Source organism: Anabrus simplex, chromosome 1 (genome assembly GCF_040414725.1).
Source record: "Anabrus simplex isolate iqAnaSimp1 chromosome 1, ASM4041472v1, whole genome shotgun sequence".
Classification (NCBI taxonomy): Eukaryota; Metazoa; Arthropoda; class Insecta; order Orthoptera; family Tettigoniidae; genus Anabrus; species Anabrus simplex.
The window spans coordinates 30,738,637-30,765,178 of NC_090265.1; the positions used below are offsets into that span (position 1 = coordinate 30,738,637).

At 41.6% G+C, this 26,542-nt stretch overlaps 1 protein-coding gene across 1 annotated transcript in view; it reads right to left on the reverse strand.

Moving 5' to 3' along the window:
* Positions 1-4,541: 4,541 nt before the first annotated feature.
* Positions 4,542-26,542, reverse strand: part of LOC136866480 (sclerostin domain-containing protein 1-like) — a 188,715-nt gene continuing 166,714 nt past the window's right edge. The window contains exon 2 of the mRNA XM_067143860.2: positions 4,542-4,849. Coding sequence (XP_066999961.1) covers positions 4,542-4,849 — 308 coding nt within the window. The remainder of the gene's footprint in view (positions 4,850-26,542) is intronic.

The following is a 26,542-nucleotide window of genomic DNA, read 5'->3' on the forward strand; positions in this document are numbered from 1 at the left end:
GTCCCACCGAGGTCTGAACCGGGAGCTATTGTTGTGGTGTCGGAGTGTCCAGAGAGTAGCTGCATGGGAGACGGCGTACGGGACAGAAGACTTTGTACTGCCTTAGAGTACTGTGTGTGTGTACTTCTGTGGATCGAGGACCGCCCGTGAATCAGCGATTGAAGCAGTTATCGTGAGTGTGAGGATAATTGGGCGTGGATTAATATTCGCTGTTGTGAGTATCGTCCTGCTGTTGGATACTGTTGAGCTGTTGCTGATTGTTGTTCACTGTCATTGGAGTTCGAACCAACGAACTGTGACACTGTGTTCAAATCCAGCTGTCTGCGCACAGCCGCTGTATGAGTTGATTGACTGGACTTGGGGAAGTGAAAGTGATGCTTAAGCGTGCACAGGTAGATGAGTGGGCTAGAGCTCGTACTGCGTGTACAGAAGAGAGATTTGTAAATAGACTGTAATTAGCGTGGCCATTAATGACTGGTTAGATTTATTTGTATTTAATTATGTGTGTGTGTGCATTTATTAGGCCATCCTGAAATAAATTAGAGTAATGAAACAGATGGAGTTTTATATTCGTAACAATATTCATGGATGTTGTTCCTCCAATCCTGTAAGCCATATCACAAAGAAATTGGCCCGGGCCTTCTGACCCCGCAACGTGGCAGGTTCGATCCTGGATCAGTCCGGTGGTGTTTGAAGGCAGTAGCGGCGATTACCCCCCCCCCCCCCCCCGGCTCTTGCCTCCCCCCACACTTTGTGAAGAAAAAATAATTTTTTATTCCATTTTAGCCTCCTGAAACTGGGAATTATTTAAAAACCAATGTGTATAATCCCCGTTGTATTTTCAGGTAATTCTTTCCTTTAATTTATTCAATTATTAAGAAAAATACTTAGTGGAAAGACGCACAAAAAGTCGTTCGTCGCGGCTCACCGGCTTGTACAGCGGTACAGCAAGTAGTGAAGCCCGCGCAGCAATGTGCAAAATGTTCTGCGACGAAGGGTAGCAGGGGTACAGTATGTCGTGCGCATCTTCAGTCTGGCAATCTGACTCAATGTGTCTGTTACCTTGTTAGTGTGTAGTCAAATACTAAATTACGTTTTCATTGTATAGTGATGCCGTACTTCTATTTAATTGTAATACATGCGTAACTATTGTTCCTTTGGTGAAAGTTTTATTATATAGTACTGTTATTACCGCACATAAGTTGGCAGACTGTCAGCCTTTACGTCTTGGACCCGGGTCTTTTTGTTCTCCATACATTTTTGCCCCAATCGCCGCTACTGTTTGAAGGTGCTCAAATACGTCAGCCTCGTGTCGGTAGATTTATTGGCACGGAAAAGAACTGCGGGGCAAAATTCCGGGAGCTCGGTGCTTTTGAAAACCGTCCCAAATAGTTAGTGGGACGTAAAAACAATAACTTTATTTTTCTTGTATTTGAAACTTGCTCTTTAGTTCAGAAAGAAGGGTATTCTCTTAGTTTTAAAAGTCTTGGATCGCTTCAAAATTCTCTTTCTAAGAATTTCACGAAACAATTGTTTTTAAATTACAAGATGTTTGACATTTTGAAGTGATTTTTTTTCTAAAGTCAGATTAACAACCTGCCCTTCAGCGGTTAAGGTGTTTGTCAGTTTTGTTGTTTGGGTCATCCGTCCATAGGCTGGTTTGATGCAGCTCTCCGTGCTAACCTTTTCATTTCTACGGAACTACTACACCCTATGTCTACTCTAATTTGTTTGTCTACTCCTACCGTTCTTACCCGCCTACACTTCCCTCAACAAGTCCTGGGTGTCCTATCATTCTCTCTCTTCTTCTGGTCAAATGTCGCCAAATCGCTCTCCTCTCTCCAATTCGATTCAGTACCTCTTCATTTGTAATTCGATCTACCCATCTCACTTTCAGCATTCTTCTGTAACACGTAAGAGGAGGAAAAAAAACTGTTTTTTTAAAACATTATGCCATTTATTTTTTAAAAAATACGAAAGTTGTAAGTAAAGTAGTCCACACACTCGCAGGAGATCGGGCATGCGCAAATAAGATACGGGAGCGGATAGGTGGCGCTGTTGTCGATGTGTAGTGTGCATTTGACGCGCATCCAGTCGGGAGTGTTGTTGCTGTGTGGGGTTGAAGTGAAGAGTGTCGATTTCACCGCTCTAAAGCATGTTTTGTAAACAGAGTTCGTAGATTAAAATCGAGATAGCCCGTGGCGAAAATGCATCAGAATGTTATCGAGGATTACGTGAAGCCTGTAGCAACAATGCATTACCGTACAGGACAGTTACAGAATTGGTAAAGGCGTTTCGTGGGGTCGGAATGAGCTTGAATTAAAGCGTCAATCGAATGAATGGCGTCACCCAGGTTCGCCACGTCCACAGAAATTTGGACAGGAATCATGTCAGGGGATGTGTCATACCACTACGAGGGTGACGGATAAACTGCCAACATTGACTACTATTGCCGCTTTCTGGAGCGCATTCCAGGTTTATTGCGAGACGATGACGCAACAATGTCAAGCTCTTATTGCAACAGTGGTTTTAGAGGCCTTGGAACATCCTCCGTACTCACCAGACATGAGTCCTTGTGACTTCGACCTGTTTCCGAAGTTGAATGAACTCTTCCGAGGCCGCCGATTTCCCGACGTAGCACCTGTACTCCGCGCAGTAGGTCTCTGCGTCGCTGTCGTCAACAGAGAACGCCTTGCCAACGGTCCCCAACGGCTTCCCGAGATTTGGGAAAAGGAGCTAAACTTTGCGGGTGTTTACATTGAAGGAATTGTACTTGTTAATTCCTTAAATATTGCTTTCTCTCAATGTTGCCCCTACTTTATTTACAACACTCGTAATTTACAACGTACTTTCTGTTAAAGATGCACTAAAATTACAGTTCAGGTTATAGACAGCACTAGGAAGAAGAGTCATACAAAATTTCTAGAGGTTATGATGGAAGTGCTTAAAAAATGCAGTTTTCGAAAACAAGCGATAAATATCGGTGTGACGGTATGGAATTGATTTAAGTGTCCGCTAACTCTTATCACATGAAATCATACCTCGGCCAGTTTTGTAGAATTTTTCCCTCAGATATAAAGGGGAAACTTCAGTTCAGTCTAATACTGTAAACACAAGAAGAATGCTTGTTTTTAAGCCTGGATGGTGTATGTCCCCCTTAATACCAGGGATGACAGAATAAATAGAACTGGATATTCGCGAAAACTGTAACACAATTTAGTGAGGTGTAAAACCAATATTGTTATTACTGAAATAGGACTGAGAAGTTTTTAATTTGTTCTCCATTCTACCGGTCAACATCTTTGTCTTCTATTGGAATTCGCTTGATTAGTGGTATCAGGTGAAAATTAAAATGAAAAGCAGAATAAAAACACTTCTTTTTTAACAGGATTTTTGACAAGAAGCAGGACTTAGTAATGTAATATTTTCAATATTTTATTAATTGACACTTTTGTTGGATATTCAAATTTAAAATGTGAATAAATAAATAACCATTAACTGGGGGGGGGGGGAATTCTAAAAATTGAGCAAAAAATACGTTTTAAGAAAACTATACAGAATGGTTGTAGTGCTGCTTGTAGATCAATAGATTTTGAATCTCTACGCTTGGCAAATGGCCCCTAGAAAATTCCCATTTGCACAGGGCAAGAGTATAAGGAAAGTCTGAAAGTTTTGCATTCTGCATATTATCTTGCCCTTCAAATTTAAATTTCATTTTTATTCTTCAGCGACAAAAAGCACACTCATATAAGGTAGTATGACATATTTAGAAAATCACAACCACTGAAAGTGTCAGGTGGAGAGCAGAAAGAAACATATTTATTATTATTATTATTATTATTATTATTATTATTATTATTAAATGAAATGTCGTATGGCTTTTAGTGCCGGGATATCCCAGGACGGGTTCGGCTCGCCAGGTGCAGGTCTTTCTATTTGACTCCCGTAGGCGACCTGGCCTGGAATCGAACCCGGGACCCTCTGAACCGAAGGCCAGTACACTGACCGTTCAGCCAACGAGTCGGAAATTATTATTATTATTATTATTATTATTATTATTATTATTATTATTATTATTATTATTATTATTATTCAGCGAACGACATCTAGCTACCCTCTACTACATATCTTTTGTTTAGAAATTGCTAATTGATAGGAAGTGGAGCAACGCATGGATGCACAAAAATGTTGACATTAACAAATATACTTTTTTTTTATATAACCGTTTCGTCAGCCAGTCAAGAAAAAGAAGTGAAAAATTACCCACCCATGTTGCTGAATTACTGTACCGTACATTTCGTCCAACTTCAAAGTACCTAATTGTGATAGTCGTTTTTACCCTGACCAAAGCAGAGGATACACATTTCTGCTCTTAGAGTTCAGAAAACTGGTTGAAAACTCGTCGCTCCATCTAACGTCTTCTTTTACATTGCTCCCGGTGAAACTCACTTGTTCATTGTTGACTGTTGGATGTTTAATTAATGATCTTCTTAGAATGTATAGGAAGATGTTCTAATATTTAAAACACTCTTGTAAAGGCGCTAGGGCTTTCGTCGATGTTGGAGACGGCGTGAACGACGGCCGTCACCCTTGCCCCCTCGACGACAGCTCTTGACGACGCGTACGTGGTAGAAGCGACGCGATCCGTCGTGACACAGTAGTTCTATCCGACGCCGGTGCCAGTCGCCATCTACACATCGCTTCTTCTCTGACTTGGGTCCCCCGGGGCGTGTCGGGGTGGTGTACCAGTCTGCACATACCACCTCCAGGATGGGATGAGCGGAGGCGCACTTGCCGTCAGATATGTACCTCTTGGAGCGGAGCTCAGGGCAGCCTCCGTCGTCAGCATCTGCAACAACAACATTATTATTATTATTATTATTAGAGAAAGGATTTGATGATGATGATGATGATGATGACGATGTTTGTTGTTTAAAGGGGCCTGACAGCTAGGTCATCGGCCCCTAAATGTACGAAATGAGACGAAATGTAATGACAATTTGAAAGTCCAAAATTTATTCAGTGACCATAATTCAAAACGTGATGATCAAGTATGAATGGACGAATATGAATTTAAAATAATCAGCAAATCCAACTCACAATAGACCTACTGAAAGTTAAAAATAATTCCAAAATCGATCCACTGACTAGAATTCACAAAGACGACGATGGACAATGATTATGAACTTAAAACGATCAGCGGATCCGACCCGCAAAGCTCCACATTAAGGCAATAGTATTACTGGTCAAGGGACTGTTTCCAAAGCACAATCTTGAATCGATCATGCTTGTTGTCTAAAGGGGTCCAAAATCCAGATCAACGGTCCCTTATAATGGTACTTATCGCAAGTAAAGTAGAACCATCGTATTTCTCATGTTGCGGTACTAATCAAAAGTAGCGTAGACACATTATGGTACTACTCACAAGTTCTGTACGTCGCACATGTAACGCAGACTTATGGTGTTTCTCACCTGTCGGACTGAGTGGCTCAGACGGCTGAGGCGCTGGCCTTCTGATCCCAACTTGGCAGGTTCGATCCTGGCTTAGTCCGGTGGTGTTTGAAGGTGCTCAAATAAGCCAGCCTCGTGTCGGTATATTTACTGGCACGCAAAAGAACTTCTGCCGGACTAAATTCTGGCACCTCGGCCTCTCCGAAAACCGTAAAAGGAGTTAGTGGGACATAAAGCAATTAACATTATTATTATATTGTGAGAAGATGACGTTACTGACCTAGTGTACATAGACGAACACTGGTTGCTATAGTTACAGGTAGAATGTACACAGTGGGAAGATGTCGCTACTGACCTAGTGTACATAGGCGAACACTGGTTGCTATAGTTACAGGAAGAAAGAGCACAGTGAGAAGATGACGCTACTGACCTAGTGTACATAGACGAATACTGGTTGCTATAGTTACAGGAAGAAAGCGCACAGTGAGAAGATGGCGCTACTGACGTAGTGTACATAAACGAACACTGGTGGCTATAGTTACAGGAAGAAAGCGCACAGTGAGAAGATGGCGCTACTGACCTGGTGTACATAGGCGAACACTGGTTGCTATAGTTACAGGAAGAAAGAGCACAGTGAGAAGATGACGCTACTGACCTAGTGTACATAGACGAACACCGGTTGCTATAGTTACAGGAAGAAAGAGCACAGTGAGAAGATGACGCTACTGACCTAGTGTACATAGACGAGCACTGGTTGCTATAGTTACAGGAAGAAAGCGCACAGTGAGAAGATGACGGTACTGACCTAGTGTACATAGACGAACACTGGTTGCTATAGTTACAGGAAGAAAGCGCGATGAGAAGATGACGCTACTGACCTGGTGTACATAGACGAACAGTAGTTGTCATGGTTACAATGATGTCAAGAATTTGATGACAGGACAAAGGTGATGGCGATTACTAGAGTTTGTAACACACACATTCTTATGAACATAATGGGAAACAAGTAGGCCTACGGAAATTTAAGTTCCATGCCAGCTGGGTTATTGAGGTATTCGACCTGAATTTAGAGATCCGCTTGGCTTGTGCTAGGTTTCTGAAAATGAGAAATATACTGTGTGACAGAAACGTCAGCTTGGAGACACGTCTCAAATTCATCAGGTGCTATGCATTTTCAGTTCTTTTTCATGGTGCTGAAACAGGGACTCTGAAATGCAACACTATTAGAGGGAATAAATTCCTGGGAGATGTGGGCTTTCCGAAGGATGCTACGGATACGTCTCCAGTGATGGATTCAGGCGCATGAGGAAGGAATGAATATTGGTGTGTATAATCAAGAAAGAAAAAAGAAAACAGCCTACCTTGTGTATATTGTGAGGAATGATAAGTACAAGCTACTGAAATTGATAATACAGGGTAAAACTGGTGGTGAACTTGACTGAGGAACTGGACAGGGCTAGATGGGAGCAGAGTGATGAGGACATCGTGCAGACTTCGCCTCCTCAGAGGCCTGGTGTGTGTTGACCTGTGAACTTATACCTGAAATAAGTTATGATACTGCAAACTGTACAATAACCCAGCTCCCGAGCCTGGGGAATTAACCAGTGGAGGCTAAAATCCCCGACCTGGTCGGGACTCGAATTCGGGAACCTTTGGACCAAAAGTCAACATGGTAAACATTTAGCTATGGAGGAGGACCAGACTTTGCTGTGATTGTGGCCAATATTCAGTACTGAAGAAGGAACTAGAAGACGAATAAGTAGTAGTAGTGGTAGTAGGCCTAGTAGTAAAAGTAGAAGAAGACGCACTCTGTTCTCACCGCCGTACAATAATGCTTTATAGTCCGATTTGGCTTGAATGGAGATGGACTTGGATTTGTAAGTAGCATGACAATGTCTCTAATAATAATAATAATAATAATAATAATAATAATAATAATAATAATAATAATAATAATAAAAGGTAAGGGTGTATTCTGCCCGAAGGCAAGTCCGAACCTCCGTCGAGGTGTGCCTGAGCCGGAGTTTACGTACGGTAGGGTGGCCAGTTGCTTTCCGCTCCTTCATTCCCTTACACCCACCAACAGCGCGTGGTAACCCATCCAAATCTTGACCACGCCCGGTGTTGCTTAACTTCGGAGATCTCACGGGATCCGGTGTTTCAACACGGCTACGGTCGTTGGCATAATAATAATAATAATAATAATAATAATAATAATAATAATAATAATAATAATAATAATAATAATAATAATAATAATAATAATAATAATAATAATAATGCCTGCCTCTGTAGTGCAGTGATCAGTTAGTATGATCAGCTGTTACCCCCGGAGGCCCGGATTTGATTCCCAACTCTGCCACGAAATTTGAAAAGTGGTACGAGGGCTGGAACGGGGTCTACTCAGACTCAGGAGGTCAAGTGAGCAGAGTAGGATTCGATTCTCACCTTAGCCATCCTCGAAGTGGTTTTCCGCGGCTCCCAATCTTCTGCAGGCAAACGCCGGGATGGAACCTATCTTAAGGCCTCGACCGCTTCTTTCCCTCTTCCTTGTCTATCCCTTCCAATCTTCCCATTGAACATAGCAGGTGAGACAGCCTGGGTGATGTACTGATCCTCCTCCCCAGTTGTATCCCGACTCGAAGTCTCACGCTCCAGGATACTGTCTTTGAGTCGGTAGAGGTGGGATCCCTCGTTGGGTCCGAGGGAAAAATCAACCCTGGAGGATAAACAGATTAAGGAAGAAGGAAAAGAAAGAAAAAGAAAGAAATGAAGGAAGGAAGGAAGGAAGGAAGGAAGGAAGGAAGGAAGGAAGGAAGGAGGAAATAGTATTAATGATAATAATAATAAGTACCAATAATATTGTTTATTTCTTTTATACTTGATAGAAGGTCTTGTTGAATGTGCCGGTGAACAGGTGCCAGACAGTGGCTCGCTCTAGCCTTGCTCCAGTCCAGTTTGAGAATGAACGGGATTTCTTTATTCGGAGATCACTATTTCATGCAGGCGTACGAAATGGCGTGCCAACTGGCGTGGAATATATGACCGTTAACTAGTCTACGGTGGAGCGAGAACACTTATCATGAGAAAGTGGAACGTAGCCAAGAGAAGCCGGCCACTTTGTAATAACTGACAGCGGGGCACAGCTTCCACTTCTCACACTGGAGATATATACTGTACCTTTAACACTGACAGAGTGAAATCAAGACTCTGTAATGAATTAGTTCAATGTGGCATCGAGCCACTGGAAGGGGAGGAGCGCTCAAACAAGTGTCTTGTTGCCACGGAAACAGAAAGTCTGTTATCTGAAAGATGTCTAACGCCGCACTTTCTCAGTGGCGGTGGTGTGATTATTGTTTTAAGAGGCAGTACGACTAGGCAACCATCCTCCATATAACACTAATCAGAGAGAAAGGATCAAGATGGCCGTGAGTAACGAACATGCAAAACTTTATAGCTCAGCTGAAAAAGAAATCAAAAACATATTTGAAGTTCTAAATAGTGACAAACGACTGGATAAGAAGTGGAAAGAAAATATTACTAACTGCGTGAGTATAGTTAAATCAGTATTAGCAAACTTTCATGAGGAATTGATCAAACTGGAGAATACCTTAACCTCCAAACCAGATCAACGAACACGAACAGTCGCTTTATTCTGACACAGTATCTCGTACTCATATAAATAAACAAAACATTGATCGTACGCAAGTCTTGGAGAAAAGATTTGTGAAGAAAGCTCGGAGCGGCGACAGCCAGTATGCAGTGATAGAAGTGACGCCTAAGATCTACCATGCCGTGATGAAGACTAGAAATGTGGTATTCATCTCACCAAAGAACAAAGACACGATAAAGAACTCCGAACAGACTTTACGCCTATTGCAAGCTACAACTAAATCCAGTTCTCTAAATGTAGGAGTAAATAAAGTGAAGAAAACTAGAAATGGAGTGTTTTTCGAATTAAGGAATCATGATGATGCACGAACCTAGTCAGTCGCATTCAACAAACTTCCCCGGACCTGACGGCTATAATACCAAAACACAAGAATCCTAGACTCATCATTCATGGTATTGAACCGGACTTTCTGGAGGAGGACCTTGTGGACGCCATTAAAAACTAGAACCCGTGCATAAAGCAGTGCCTACTAGATCGTCCGCAAGTCTTGGAGAAAAGATTTGTGAAGAAAGCTCGGAGCAGCGACAGCCAGTATGCAGTGATAGAAGTGACGCCTACGATCTACCATGCCGTGATGAAAGAAGTGAAGCTATATATTGGCTACCAAAGGTGCAATGTTAAAGACTATTTCCCTGTCATACGTTGTCACTCATGTTGCGGTTATGGCCATTTTGCAGCAGCACTGCCTTCGTAATGTCCAGGCCGTACTGTACCTCTGATGACGTCACGCTTTGGGGGGAGGGGGGGACTTGAAGGCGATACGCATACGCTCCGCTTGAATAACACACTCGTTTAAATAACTTAAAGAACTGTTAACACCTTATAAAACCAAAACCTATCCTCAAATATTTGTTAATTCCAGTGGCGGCTGGTGGTATCTGAAGCTGGGAGTTGCACCAACATTTTCAGTGTCACATTTTTATATCTTACAGAAATATAAGGAAACTATTATCGTTAAGTAATGAGAATTGATAACTTGCCAAGATGTGGAGTAGTGATCACACAAGGGATATGGTTGATTCTTACGTTCAAAGATCGCATGGTGACCGCTAGCTTGGGTGGGATGTTTCCGGGAATTACCTTCTTTTAATAATCCGAAAAAGTTTGTGGTGAAATAATTGTTTCCACTTGTAAAACTCTTATCATCATATCGATCTCCCTTGTTTCTTGCGGCTTAGAGTTTGTACTTGGAATAGTAATGTACTACACTCCTACTAAAACTGTAATATATCTGGCAATTACAACCCAGGAAATAAGAGGCTAATTACACACTGTAACTAGAGTTACACTTAATAATAATGTTATTGACTTTACATCTCACTAACGACTTTTTACGGTTTTCGGGGACGCTGAGGTTCTGGAGTTCTTTTACATGCCAGTAAATCTACTGCCACGAGGCTGACGTATTTGAGCACCTTCAATATAGTTGATTCTAACATTCTAACCTTCAAATACCACCGGACTGAGCCAGGATCGAACCTGCCACGTTGGGGTCAGAAGGCCAGCGCCTCAACCGTCTGAGCCACTCAGCCTGGCATAGTTACTTTTGCCTCACTTGAATTGAAAATTTACCGTCCTGTTTTTCACTGAAGCAAGATGTTGGTAAAATTGTGGGTGGTCTGATATGGTGTGGAAAAGAAATTACCGAGCAAGTTGGCCGTGTGGTTAGGGTCGCGTAGCTGTGATAGTAGGGGATAGTGTGTTCGAACAGCACTGTCGAAAGCCCTGAAAGTGGTTTTCCGCGGTTTCCTATTTTGACACTTGGCAAATGCGTACTTTCCTATCCCATCGTCGCCGTAGGTCCTATTTGCGTCGGTGCAACGTAAAGCGAAATTTGCAAATTTAGAAAATGGGAATGAAATTACCTTTGCGAGAGGAGAGGAAGTAGGAATGAAGTAATCTCCGCAGAGTGGTGATATCTAACGGGGACATTTGGAACTGTCTCTCGGCAGGGGACTTGCCAGTCTCGTGCAACTCCCTGAGACCGATAACTGGTGAGCATGCTGCTATACAGGCTCAGGCTCGTCCCTGCAGAGGTTCACTGCGCCGCGCTGTCCGCTAGGGAGTTGCCGTAAGAAAGCAAACCCCCTGAGTTTGATTCGAAGCCAGCGGCGTTTGTTGATCTGTTACAAAGCATTAGTACAGCGAACGACCGAAGAAGGTTGATTTTAACACGTTTTCGAATATATGTTAGGTTTATTAAACTAATGAGAAGAAAACACGACAAATGAAGTGAAAAATTATTGGGAGTTGTCCAACCCTGCAACAATACCACGCACCGCCCCTGGTTAATTCTGACATACAATACACATCCTTCTCCGTAACGTTCTATTTCTCGCGTATATACGTTCGTTTGCGTGAGTACAGCCTAACACTTTGAGACATATTCTTGCGATTTTATCCATTTTCTGGTCAACTGGAACATTCACATCATACACAGTGACAGAAAACATGCAGCCAATTACCATTACTATTTATTACAAATATAAATTATTTCTGTACCTCACTGTTTCCACTCCATGAACACTGCAGCTTTCCTGGACCTGTTACAGGAAGTTACACCAGTATGGAGTAGGTCTGCTCTCTTTGAAGCACTTTGTTGAATACACAAGTCGGTGTGAATTTTGGAAAAGTTATTTAAAAATATATTCACCCAAATATATATAGGCCTACACTGTCCGGTCAGGTCTTCCAATTTCTTCCCGCAGTCACAAATGACTAGGGAATCTGCCAACTGCATTGACTCCAAAGCCAGGGATTTTGTGACACACTTAGGATCGTCTGAATTTAGAAATACCATCTTATATGTATCTGACACTAACACACAAAATACTTTGTACACCTCAATTCCAAGTTCTATTGACATGTCTGATGGATACTTTAAGCCCCCTGGATTTAGGAAATTCAGATACGGTATCTTACTTCTGGAGGTAATTCATAAATAATATCTGAATCTGTCAGAAGATAAGATTTACATAAATCACACTGCTGTTTGATACTCATAATTTATTTATTTTTTAAATTATTTTTTTCTATTTGCCTTTCGTCGCGCCGACACAGATAGGTCTTACCGTGACGATGGGACAGGAAAGGTCTAGGAATGGGAAGGAAGCAACCGTGGCCTTAATTAAGGTAGAGCCTGGCGTGAAAATGGGAAACCACGGAAAACCATCTTCAGGGCTGCCGACAGTGGGGTTCGAACCCACTGTCTCCCGAATACTGGATACTGGCCGCAGTTAAGCGACTGCAGCTATCGAGCTCGGTGATACTCATAAATAAGATTTGCATTTTCAAATACACCGAATTCAGATAAGCCGTAGATCTGATTGCATAAAAATATAGGGCCTACCTAATGTTACCCATGTTTATGACATAATAAAAAATTAACTCACCATCTGGACGGGACACTCTTATTTCTATCAGGATGCGATTTTTAGGAAAGTGCTTAATACACACAACTGTGTTGTGATTAACTATTAAATTCCCCCTGGGAATAGCCTTTCTTCCACAACTTAACTCGTTCTTCATCAGAAGGAAACACTAACACCGGAGTGTACTCTCCTTGTTTATAATTGGCTTTGCAGCCAGGCACACAGCAACTATTAGGCATGGTGATTTCCGTCACTGATCATTTTAATTCAAGTATATACAATTCTTGGTTAATAATAAAACACAGTATGCACTAACTCAATTAATTTTACACTATAAATATAACTGTACACAAATAAACTACAAAATTAAAACACTGAAGAAAGATCTTCTTAACCTATAGCTTCACATAAATACACGCTCACACTAAGTTTTCTTCACTAATTAACGACTTTCCACTTAATAATGCAGTCAATGACGACTCATTCTCACATATATCTGAGTAAACACGCGGCCATCGTTAAAAATTTCAATAAAACTGCGAAAATCTATGTTTAACTCTACTAACTCATGTGCTAAACTTCCCCCCTAAGGATCAGCTGATTGCTTTCCCGCGCTCGTTACAGTACGGCCTGGACATCGCGAAGGCAGTGGCAGCAGACTGTAATTCGCAAAGATGCTCAATCTGTTCAGAGGAACATACTATAGATGTATGCCCCCGAACAAGAACTGAATGTGCCAACTGCAAATCATATAACCAAAAAATGGGGAACAGGACATCTTTTCAAGCCATAGATACAAATCAAACAGCAACATCCTCACAATGTCCGGCCTATATTAGAATATTAAACATAATTAAATCCAAGATTAATTATGGCTAAAATAACAGTATATCAGTATAACTTACACTGATGTCTTATTCCTACACAAGAACTACTTATTGACGCAGGAAAGCTATCAGATACACAGCACATCAAACTCTTGTGCATTCAAGAACCATACACTCGAAATAATGCTGTTAAGGGACTAGGCACAAATTTGAACATTCATTCTGCTGATCCATCGGAGCACAAAGTAAGAGCTGCAATAGCTACAAATTATCCCAATGTTTTGAAGTTGGTCCAGTTCTGTTGCCATGACTGTGTTGTAGTGTGTGTGAGTTGGCGGAGCACAACCCTGTATGTGTGTAAGTTACCTCGATCCAGATTGTGACTTTGACAATGCTTTGTGTAAATTGGATCTTAGCTGTAAGTCACTAAACGGAAGTCAGTTACTGTTACTAGGAGATATAAATGCAAAACACCAAGCATGGGGGAGCCCCATTTCAGATGAAAAGGGAAAAAAGTTCTATGATTTTTGTTGTACACATCGTCTTCATATACTAAATGACGGAACTAGGCCAACCTATCGCCGTGGTAACTCCGAGAGCTTCATTGATATCACCACCTGCAGTGCTAGGCTCTTTCTATTTGTTTCTGATTGGATTAACAAAGACCCAAAGACTGATCATGGGCTAATTAAAACTGAAATTAGCGATACAAGATGTCCTCCGGTTATTCCTGCGAATGTTTATCATACACGTAAATTCAAAACTCAAAATGTGAAGTGACTCCATTTTGAATTATCTGCAAAACGAGTTCTCCAAAATTCAATTGAGAAATTGGAGGGTATCTCGACTGAACAAGAGTTAAACAACTTTACGCAAGATATCACACAACATATTGTAAATCTGTGCAACTCCCACCTTCCCAAACTGTCACACAACCACCCAAAGAACTACTGGTGCACACCTCAACTTACAGCACTCCGAAATCGCTTCTTAGCAGCTCAGAGAAGATACAAAAGATGCACATGTGACACTCTCAAGCTTGCATATGAATCCTCGTATAAAAGTATCAGAGAACTATATAGAAAGACAATTATGCAAACTAAATTAAATATCAGGAAACAGTTCTGCTCCTCGGAATCAACTAGAAACCCCTGGGGGCAAAATTTATAAAGTATGTCGAAAAACAGGTAACCTCATCACTACTCTGCATACTATTCACTATTCACAACAACACCATTAGAAACTGCAAATGCCCTAGCAAAGACATTTTTTCCCAGAGACGATGCTGATAATGAAAGGCAGGCTACACTTCGAAACAAACCATGCTTGCACCAGAAACAGAAGATGAAAAGCCTTTTAGCATGGAGGAAGTTAATCATGTGATCTCGAAGTTAGATGATAAGAGAGCCCCAGGAATTGATGCGATATCTGCAAATATTGTGAAAAATATAATAAATGTTTTATTGCGCGCAAATATGCATGGACATTTTTTTTTATGAGCAGTAGTCTGTACAGAATTTTGTTAAGGATTCTATTCTCAGTTTACACTTAAGTACATGATAGCGTTCACGAAGTTCGCCGCATCTTTTGCACCTGCAGTCCGGACTTGGCTCGTGAAAGCTCGCTTTAATACACAGGCGTTGGTGAAACCCATGGTCACAACGTGTCTCAACTCATAGTCTCCCTGAGTCCAGTTGCGGTTGATCATCACATCACACTGGTAAAAGTCTCACCATATGCTGTCTCTCTTTTGTTGAAGCTCTTGTAGGAGTTCCTTATACGCTGGGGTGGCCGGGAGCAGTAGTTTCAAACGCAGCTCTTCCACAAAGAATAATTCCCTCGACAGTTGGTATACGAGGCGTGATGGAGTGTACTTTGACAGGCAAAGTACTTTCTTTAAATAGAATGCTTTCACCTTCTCTATACTATGTAGTTGCCTCTTTCCAAGATATATCCATATATTTTCTAATCCATAGGTGGCTACAGGACTAACCTGAAGATGAAATAACTCGATGGCACATGAAAGTGAGAGATGGCTCAAAGATCTGATGTCGTTAATGGATTTTTTGGCAGCATTTAGTCGGTCTTTTACATGTAAAGAGAACACGTTCCCCGGTGTTTGAAAAGACTATTGTGAAAAATATTCATAGTGCCTGTCCTGACTTTCTCCTGAAACTGTTCAATGGATGTTTAGAACTTTGTGTTTCTCCAGACTGTTGGAAAAAGGCCACGATAAAAGTGATCCCTAAACACGGAAAGCAAAATAAATATACAGCCAATTGTCTACGCCCAATAAGCCTATTCCCTGTGTTAGGAAAAGTCTTAGAGAAACTCGTAATTAATAGAGTAATGTTCAACTTCGCGATGAAGAACAGTTTACATGAAAACCAATTTGGGTTTATGCCGTCAAAATCTACGGAAGATGCAGTACATAAGGTGACACAATGGATGAAATCTGTCTACGATTGCAAATAATTCGGACTACTAGTATCATTAGATATCTCCGGTGCATTCAACTTTGCTTGGTGGCCTAAAGTGTTGCATCAGCTGAAAGTGAAGGGTTGTCCAAAAACATTTATAGACTAATGCAAAATTACTTCACAAATAGAAAAGTGCACCTGACCATTTGTGGCACAACTGTGACAAGAAACGTAGATCGAGGATGCCCACAAGGCTCTGCTTGTAGTCCGGGTCTCTGGAACATATTCCATGATGACATTCTTCAACAGAAGCTTCCCGATAATTGTTCGCTAACTGCTTAGGCAGATGATGCATTACTACTAGTTAGGGGTAGAACAACAAATACATTAACATCTGCAGCAAATGAAGCACTCGACATACTTCTAAGGTGGGGACAGAACAACAAATTGAAATTCAACGCATCTAAGACTGTTGCTATGCTAGTCACCAAGAAAAGGAAATTTGAGACACCGGTGGTTAAACTAGACAGCCAAAAATTACATATTGTAGATAGCATGACATACCTAGGAATAATTTTAGACAGCAAACTTTTATTTAGACCGCACTTTCAACTTTTGGAAACTAAAGCAGCCAAATTGTATAGGAGCCTGACAATGGTAGCACGACCCAGCTGGGGACTAAACTCGGAAATTTTGAAGATTATATATCGTGGAGCTGTTGAACCAATGGTGCTTTATTGTGTCACTGCTTTCGAACATGTTTTGCATAAAAAATGGGCGCAACAGAAATTGTCTCAAATTCAAAGAGGTTTCGTGTTACGCACCACACGTGCTTACCGTACAATATCGACAGACGCTGCCCTTATTATTTCTGGTATGGAACCTCTGCATCTCACAGGACTCAGCATGTCAACTTCTGTCAACTGTAAGAAGAACGGAATACATCCGCGGGATTTGGAAGGAGTGGAACTTGAACTTCCTGCACATCATACTGCCGCCGGACATCCAGCAGACTATATGAGAACTGTATTTGTACCAGAGATCACAGCCATTCATTATACACAGATGGTTTTCGCATTTCCAGCAACGGAACACTAGTGGGCTGCGCCTTCGTGGTATATGAGGGTGAAGACGAAGTTCATTCTGAGAGAATAAAACTAAAGGAATACTGTTCCGTGTTTCAAGCCGAGCTGCGTGCAATATTGAAAGCAGTCGAGTGGTGCATAAACAAAAATACGTGTGCGACTATACTCAGTGACTCATGATGATGATGATGCTTGTTGTTTAAAGGGGCCTAACATCGAGGTCATCGGCCCCTAATGGTACGAAATGAAATAAAAAATCAAATTCATCCACTGACCAAAATAAAATAAAAACGTCATGAAGAATGAATGGATGGACATGAACCCTAAAAACAAAAAAACAAACAAAAACAGTGGATCAGACTCAAAAAGAAGGTAGTTAATTGGAGTATTACTGACCAAGGGACCATTTATAAAGCACAATGATGCTTGATGTCTGAAGGGGTGCTAAATTCACGTCTAAGGCCCCACAGAATGGTACATGTCGCGAGTAAAGTAGAACCATGGCATTTGACATTTTGGAGTACTGATCAAAAGTAGCGAAGATTCACGGTGGTCCACACAAGATGGTACTACTCACAAGTATTGCACTTCGTACAGGGAACGCAGACCTATGGTGTTTCTCACACAATGGCGCCACTCATAGCCAACGCAAACCGGTAAGGTTCCTCACCTAGGTGTACTAGTCACGGGCGCCGGTATTCCCGTGGTGTTCCTCACATAGTGGGTACCAATCACAGGCAACGCTGACCCACGGTGCCGCTCATATAGCGATACAACTCACAGGCTACGCCCAGACCCGCGGTCTTGCCCACATGGGTATCCACCAGGCCAGGCTTTTTACTGCAACTAATCACAAACTTATTTCGTACCAATTTAGTGATACTACTCGCAAATACATGCAACCCATGGTGTTCGCCGCATGATGGTACGAATCAAGAGTAGTTTCATGATTCTAATTCAATCATCCCTTGGTCGCCCCTTGTAGTCGCCTCTTACGACAGGCAGGGGATACCGTGGGTGTATTCTACATGTGCGTCCCCCACCCGCAGGGGGTACTCAGTGACTCACAAGCGGCGCTGAACTCCATAAAAGATAAATACAACTTACACAATTTGGTAGTACATGTAAGAGAGAATATATCAAAGTACTGAACCCGACAGGGGCATGATCCAAGGACCTTAGGTTGATATCGATCTCCGTAATTACGCACGCAATGCTATTAAAGGGAAAGAACGCAGAAAATGATTAATATTCATATCATTAATAGAGGTCATACCGAAACTAATTAATATTCATACCATTGAGATGGATAAATTGTGTATTTTAAAATTATTCTACGAGATTTCTTTGTCTGCGATTTATTGCGCAGTATTATCCTTTGTGTAGCGGGGGGCCTGCAGATGAAGCCGAGCCAACTTAGACCCGGGAGGGGTTACGAATGGGGATTCCCTGTGACATCACTCGAGAGAAGACATCCCTCCTCAAGACTCACAGAATGAGGGGAAACTAACTTTTTCGAAACGGAATATAGAAGCCATCTTGGAATCGGACTGGCCAACTTAATTACCTACGAGGTAGAAAATTAATAAAACTCGAATTAGGGGCTCATCTCCCGATTTAAAAGGGATAAATGCTACTGGGACATTTATTTAGAGTGTTTAATGTCCTCTTCCGTGATAACTTTCAGCAGAAGAAAGAATACTGTGTTGTTTCTGCGTGGAAAAGTACTGAGGCCATCTGGTTAGTCTCATGACACGTCCTCGACGGAGGGACTTCACCCCGTGTGGTAGGGGAAGCAGAACATATTTTAATTAATTTAAAGAGATTCACCGAAGGATAATTGAGTGGTTATGTCTCAATCGCACCAACTAGATACTGGTCACCGGTCACCCGCACTATTTTACCTCGAGTACGCCGGGAATAGGCGCTACGCAAATTAGTGGAAGGGGTATCGCTCCCTAGTAAAAACTACTGCAGGAAGGGACAAGGGTCAGTCTGGACTGGTGGCTTACAGACGGCGAAGCTATGTGCATTCGAGCTTCCAGCGATCTTTTGTTTGAGTGAATTTAAATTTAATTTACAAGTGAAATCGCGTACTGTGCGTAAATATTGCAGAGATTGGATAGACGCGATGCTAGTGTCTAAACTTTAAAGATCAGGGACGTGTCATGAACATTAAATATAATTTGTAATAATATTATTATTATTACTACGGCGCTACTGTGTCGAGTAGTAACAAAGGTACGCGGAATCCGATACTGAACCGCGGATTGCGGAGTGAGGTCCGATATCGTGGCTGGACGTTCACACTGAATGTAACTAAACAAATCTTGGAATAAATAGTGACGTATTGTGTGCCTCAGGAATACTGCCAGCGGTTTCGTCAACCTAGAACAATGGACTCCCGGTTGGAAAGAAGAATGGTGCCTCCAGTAACTGCTTTGGTGCCTATGGGTCAGCACTAAACCAGCAATGGACTTCCTGAGCTGACAACGGGTCATCGAGTGATGGAGATGAGTATCAATCATATTTAATATGACGTAATCAGATTGGGCGGGGAACAGTTATCATTACCTGACGCTATAATGTTAGAGACTGTAACTCTAGATGTAGATGTGCTACCATGATACACGTAGCTTCTATTTACTTTATTTAATTAGTAACACGTCTGAGCAATCAATTGTAAATAAAGGGGTAATACGACAAGTTTGCATGCAGTAGTAGATTGACTTAATCATTTTATTTGGGGAAACTTGTAATTATTGATGCGTCAGGAAACCAATTTTTAGTAATTCAGAGTAATTCAAGTTAGGCTATAGTTAGTCCAGCGTTGATAATGCATGGCTGGTAAATAGTGTAATTTTATTCCGTGAGCACCCAGAACTACGAGATATGACTTCGGAACTGACACCATAGGCCTCCACTGACATATATTTAGATAGGAAGTGTACGATTTTAATTGGCAGGCTTATCACAATTTAAGTGCAAATTGAGGAATATTTAATTCATAATTGTATTACCGTGTGACGATTTTATCAGAAATCACAATTTAGATATGGATTAATTACACCGTTATTACGAGGAAGTTAATTATGATCACGCAGTATGGTCTAATTTCCAGGTAAGTCGTGTAGGGAGATAGTGTAATGATGAACCCAATAATAATAATAATAATAATAATAATAATAATAATAATAATAATAATAATAATAATAATAATAATAATAATAATAATAAATTGTAGTTATGGTAATCATGCAAGTATTGGTATCATAGAAACCGGTGTCGCGTCGCGGGATCATGATATTGTAAACGAATGTGTGTGTTGAATTGGAGTGAAGTATTGAGAGCCGATGTAATTTTGTTTAATGAACAATGAATCTCAGTTTATTAGTGAACGATCCCCGAGATGGGGTGTTTTGTTAAGAAAGGGCGTTATGCCTGTGAAGGCCGAGGCCATTGACCACCCGCCGTGCAGGGGCTGGGGCGGTTGACCTAGTGAGGAGAAGTGTTGGTTTTTTTTGTATGCTCGTCCGCTCGTATAAGGGGGAGCCTTGAGTTAAAGAGAACGAGGGCCGGAAGAATCGCCTAATAATGGAATATTCAACACGCCAGAATGATGTAGTCGCTAATAAATGACACGGCGATTGTTACCAGTACTTGTTAGTTTACTGTCATTACACACTTGAGTATAATGTAGCTTAGGGTTTTCAGAGTCCCACCTCCATCCCAAGGGGTGTCAGTTCAGTTCCCGACAGCGGCATTGGTACCCCAATGCTCAACCGAAGGCTGGATGTCTCACGTATTTACTGTATATAATTTGTGTTCTCTGAGTGTTTATGTGTCTTGTTGTGATTATAATTGAGTTGCCGATGGTGCTGACCATCGGGGTGGTGAATTTTTACAAGTGAGGGTCGGTTCAAACCCGGGCGTTTGTTCCACATTTTTATGAGTTCCTTCTTGGTACTTCTTTGGGGAATGGTTGTGTGTTTAGTATAGGGATTGCTCAGATTCGTTGCATGCATGTTAATCCTATTGGTCAATGATATCACATAGCCTCAGTGTCTATGATAAGTGTTTTTCCGTTCGAATCTCGTCATAATGGATCGCTCTGCGATAGATAATACTCGGATCCATCACATACGACTAAAAGTCGATAACAAACAACAACAATTGATAATAATCCATGTAATTCATTTGTATATAAATGCGTCATTACCATCATCATCATTAAGGCCTAATAAACCACTTGTATTAATCTAAACTTTAACCCGAATGTGTTCTCATTGTAATTAGGTATGATCCGTCTCCTACGCTGTATGCCTTTAAGCTAAGTCTAGTTAAGCGCCTATTTGTTTTATTCCAACCCGTTAACGCCCTGTAGATATCATGCCGGAGCCAATATGTGTAGGGACGGGTGCAGTACAATAAACATATATGTTTCGTTTGGGTGCGAGGTCATTCCGCCATAAAAGGGAACGAAAGAGCTGACCAATTGGCCAAAGAAGCTTGTAATTCTAACTTGTCAGAGAGTTATACTAAATGCCCAATTTCTTTTGTCAAAAGAACCGTAAAGGATGAAATGCTCTCTCGCTGGAATGAACTGTGATTAGCAAGTAAGAATGGCTCAGTAACCAAAGACCTGTTTTTTCCAAATGTATATAGTAGGCTGGGATGTAAATATATATAGCGTGCAACTTTCATTTAACTCAAGTGCTATCAGGTCATGGTAAATTCAATGCTTACTTCGAGCGATTCAAAATTCCAACACAAAATGGCTCACTGTGCTTCTGCAATGAAGACATTCAACTGTAGAACACATTCTGTTCAACTGTCCTGATTTTGAGAGAGCACGTTTTGAACTTAAGATGCATTTGTTAACTTGCAGTTGCTATTTTAAAAAACCCCACTAAATTTCGTATTTTACAAAAAATGCTGCACTTCTCAGTTTTCAGAACTTATTGACTATGTATTTAAACATATATAATTTGACACTATCTGCTTATTAGCTGCTTAACATATGTATTGTATATATTGTATATATATTGCATGTCAGGTATTTTTAAATATTAGTACGGTACTCTTAGTATTAAGGATTGTATATATCATACTTTTATTTTTCCATTTCTGTTCATGTCTATTTTGCTGTTTATGTATTTTGAATTTTATCAGAGAAATTGTATATTTTGTATAAACTACAACCCTAACATACCTTATGGTAAAATAGGGTTCACAGCACTTTGGAGATTAAATAATAATAATAATCAGAGAGAAAAGATGGAAGGGATCCGACACTTCAAAAATGAAGATATCGGCCAAAGGAAGGCAAGGGCCACGAAGAGCGTGAAAATGAAATACTCCATAGGCCTCGAATTCTCTAATACCGGCGGAGTCGAAAAGAACAAGAGTTGATCAAGAGAGGTCGGATACGATAGATGAAAGTGAGGAGACTGGCACAAGTAAGTGGAAACAATGAAAGGACTTAACTAAGGGCTCAGTGGTCGCACTCATGCTGTCACGTTCAGAGCCCCTGGGGCCCCTTTTAGTCACCTCTTACAGGGCATACCGTGGTTGTTGTTCCACCGCCCCCATTCACAGTGGGCCACTTTCTCAGTCCCTGGTGATCAGATAATTCCCCTTGGTCCTTTAAATGAAATGTCGTATGGCTTTTAGTGCCGCGATATCCCTGGACGGGTTCGGCTCGCCAGGTGCAGGTCTTCCTATTTGACACCCGTAGGCGACCTGCGCGTCGTGATGAGGATGAAATGATGATGAAGACAACACATACACCCAGCCCCCGTGCCAATGGAATTAACCAATTAAGGTTAAAATCCCCGACCCGGCCTGGAATCGAACCCGGAACCCCCTGAACCTAAGGCCAATACGCTGACGAGTCGGATATCAGATATTGGTGAAAGAGTACTATTTACTGTCAACTTCTTCTGATACTTGTGATATTTTAAAATAACAGAATTTCGAAATGCGATACAAGGCTCGACTTCTCTGCGGACAGACACGAGAGGCTCATCTCCAGGCTGACCACCTGCCCGGCTTATACAGGGTGTAACACCATACTACCTGAAACACTCTCTTACGTGAAGGTAAGGTAAGGATGTATTCTGCCCGAAGGCAGGTCCGAACCTCCGCAGAGTTGTGCCTGAGCCGGAGTTTACGTACGGTAGGGTGGCCAGTTCCATTCCCTTACCCCCCACCAACAGCGCGTGGCAACTGATTCAGATCTTGACCACGCCGAATGTTGCTTAACTTCAGAGATCTCACGGGATCCCATCTCTGTTCCTATGTGCATTTACTGACACACAAAGGAACTAAATTCCGGCACCTCGGCGTCTCCGAAAACCGTAAAAGTAACTAGTGGGGCATAAAAGTAAAGTAAACTCGTGTCCTCAATCTCGAGGTGGTGCAGCTTTTTTCATGCACACTCCCAATGGACGTGACCTGCACTGTACCCATCAACCGTATACCAGTCCATGTACCATTCTTAAATTTCTGGCAGCACCAGGAATCGAACCCTAGCATTCAAGCACGGCAGCTAATAGTGCTAACTGTTTCTCTACGGAGACGGTCAGTGGGATGTGAAGACAATAACATTATTGTTATTTTTATTATTATTATTGGTGCTATTTGTTTCCCGTGATTAATGTACTGGGTAAACTTGCAGAAATAAAGCGTTTCTGGACACATATAACATGTTTTCTTTCTTTCTTTCTTTCTTTCTTTCTTTCTTTCTTTCTCAATCTGTTTACCCTCCAGGGGTGGTTTTTCCCTTGGACTCAGCGAGGATCCCATCTCTACTGCCTCAAGGGCAGTGTCCTAGAGCGTGAGACTTTGGGTCGGAGGATATAACTGGGGAGGAGTACCAGTACCTCGCCCAGGAGGCCTCATCTGCTATGCTGAACAGGCGCCTTGTGTGGGGATGGTAAGATCGGAAGGGAGAGACAAGGAATAGGGAAGGAAGCGGCCGTGGCCTTAAGTTAGGTACTATCCCAGCAGTTACCTGAAGGAGAAGTGGGAAACCACGGAAAACCACTTCGAGGATAGCTGAGGAGGGAATCGAACCCCTCTCTACTCAGTTGACCTCCCGAGGCTGTGTGGACCCCGTTCCAGATCACGCTAACCACCACCACAGAGGCGGACGTTTTCTTCTTCTCCGGATGAAGAATGTGTGCCGAAAGTTTGGGCTATCTTGTTGTTACATTCTGTATAGGCAAATTTAGCGGCTCGAGATTAGCTTCAGCGTAGTGATAGGATAATCGAATACAGAATAATCGATTGTTCCATTATTTCATTTTATTACATTATTCGATTATTTTTTCATTCGATTATTCTTTGATTATTCATTCAAATGAATGAGGTAATCAAATAGTGATAATTTTTCCATTCGATTATTTTTTCGTTTATTCATTCGGAACTGCATTCGAATGAATGAGACAATTGAAGAGTAAGTGCTTTCAAAATAATCGAATGAAAAGTGATTATTTTAACATTCATTCGCTCCAACCGAATGAATGATTCTGCTGAAACAATCGACTGAGGTATTTTAATGAATAGTTTCTTAGGAATAATTGAATTAACAACGATTTGTCCCGTTGTCAAGAAAATTATTGATAAATTAATTGACTCAAATTGAGTGATTGAGTGAGCGTGTTAGCTCAGTGACGTAATCACTGCCTCCCCGCAAAGACGAAATGGGTTCGTTACCAGTCATTGCATATTGGTGTTACTCGAAGTTCACGTAAAATACGATAACTGGTGGCTTGTAGTCGCAAGATTGAAAGATGACTCATGGAACTCATTCGGTTCTTTTATTCAATTATTTAAATAATCGGATTGAGATTACTCGATTATTAAGAGTATTCTTTTGTACCATCATTAGACTACAGCCCTTTATAAAGGGAGAGGATCGGCTCGCCATTTCTTCGTGGTGGATCCCGAGCGAGTGGCTGTGTGCTTTGGTTCACGCAGCTGTCAGCTTGGAACCTCACTGTCGGCAGCCCTGAAGAGTGTTTTTCCGTGGTTTGCCATTTCCGCACCAGGCAAATGCTGGGGCTGTACGTTAATTAAAGCCACTGTCGCTTCCTTCTCCTTCCCGTTCGTCGTCATAAGGCCTATCTGTGTCGGTACGACGTAAAGAAGGGAAGTGTGGTGGACAGCGCAAGCGCTGGGCGAAACTAACTCACCCCACCTGCATCAAAAATTAAATAGCGGACAAACCGCTACATCGTCTTCTTGCGGCTCGACGCTGTTAGGAACTTCAGCCTCCTCTTCTATAATCCCTTTTCTCCCCCGGCTCGTTCTTCCAAGAGATCATTCATCAAATGTTTCTCTTATTTCGACAGCCATCTTCGAAATGCTCCTTCTCAGTACCACACAAGCACCGCCATGGCCAGCTAGTTCGTTACCACGACAACCGACCGACCGACCGACCGACCGACCGACCGACCGACCGACCGACCGACCGACCGACCGACCGACCGACCGACCGACCGACCGACCGACCGACCGACCGACCGACCACCTACCCTCAAACAGATAAACAAAAATAAAATACACAGATAAATAAGCAAGCATACTAACAAACAAACAAAAACAGACAAACATATACAGCAACATAAAAACAAACAACCGTCCGACAAACACCATGCAAAATAAACAAACACACAAACAAACACCAAATAAACAGGTAAACGAACAAACAATCAAACAAAAGAGATAAACAAACAAACAAGCTAACATTGAACTGAATCTACTTTCGACTTAAATACGTAATCCGATATGAGAAATTATGAGGAGGAAATCTGAAATGTACAGAGAAAATTATGATATAATTTACAGTCAGTATCTGGAAATATATTGCGTACTGTTTTAATGATGCATAGAGGCGTACTTCCTCTTAAGGAAATCACCACCATCACCACTTTTAACGGTGAATGCTGTTTTATACTTTGTTATATTACTTTGAAAATATAATACATGATACAATTTCGTACTTTTCTGATATCGTTTTAAGAAAAGACTAGATGGGAAACTTGCCACCTGGGCGACAGTCCTAGATGCAGATCAGTGGTTGTTGATCGATTGATGTGTCTTATAAGTAATTGTCTCAACTGATCGAATTGTGTCCAACAATACCCCATGACTTAGCTTTCAGACTCTTGGTAAGTTAATTTACTAGTAATCACACAACGAAAATCACTGTTCAGCTGAGCTCATGACATATATTTAAGGAAGTAAGTATGCATATTTTGTGTTTGCACTTATGGACAAGTTTCAATTATTACGTTCAGTTCTTGTTTACTACCGTAGAAAAGGTTTACTGCTGTTGCGTATGCGACAGATAAGTAACGCGTGATTGATGAGAGCGCCTGTGATGTATGCAACATGTTTGCCATCACTACCTGATACGTTGCCTATTGCTATGCGTCATATTATAAATATTGTTCTTTGGATAAGCAGCTGCAGTTAAACTGCGCATGTGAACTAGAATTTGTCTGGCGTTTTAACGTGTCTACAACATTTTACTTTCCCAACCACGAAGTGGTGTGGGTTCCACGTGAGGTGACTAACGCCCACGGTGGTTTGCGTTATCGATGAACATACGAAGTCGTAGAGAATTGTTACCTAAAACAATTTTTCCTAGTGAACTGGGTTCCTGTTCTTACTATTTGTTTTATGTTGCATCCACACAGAAGGGTCT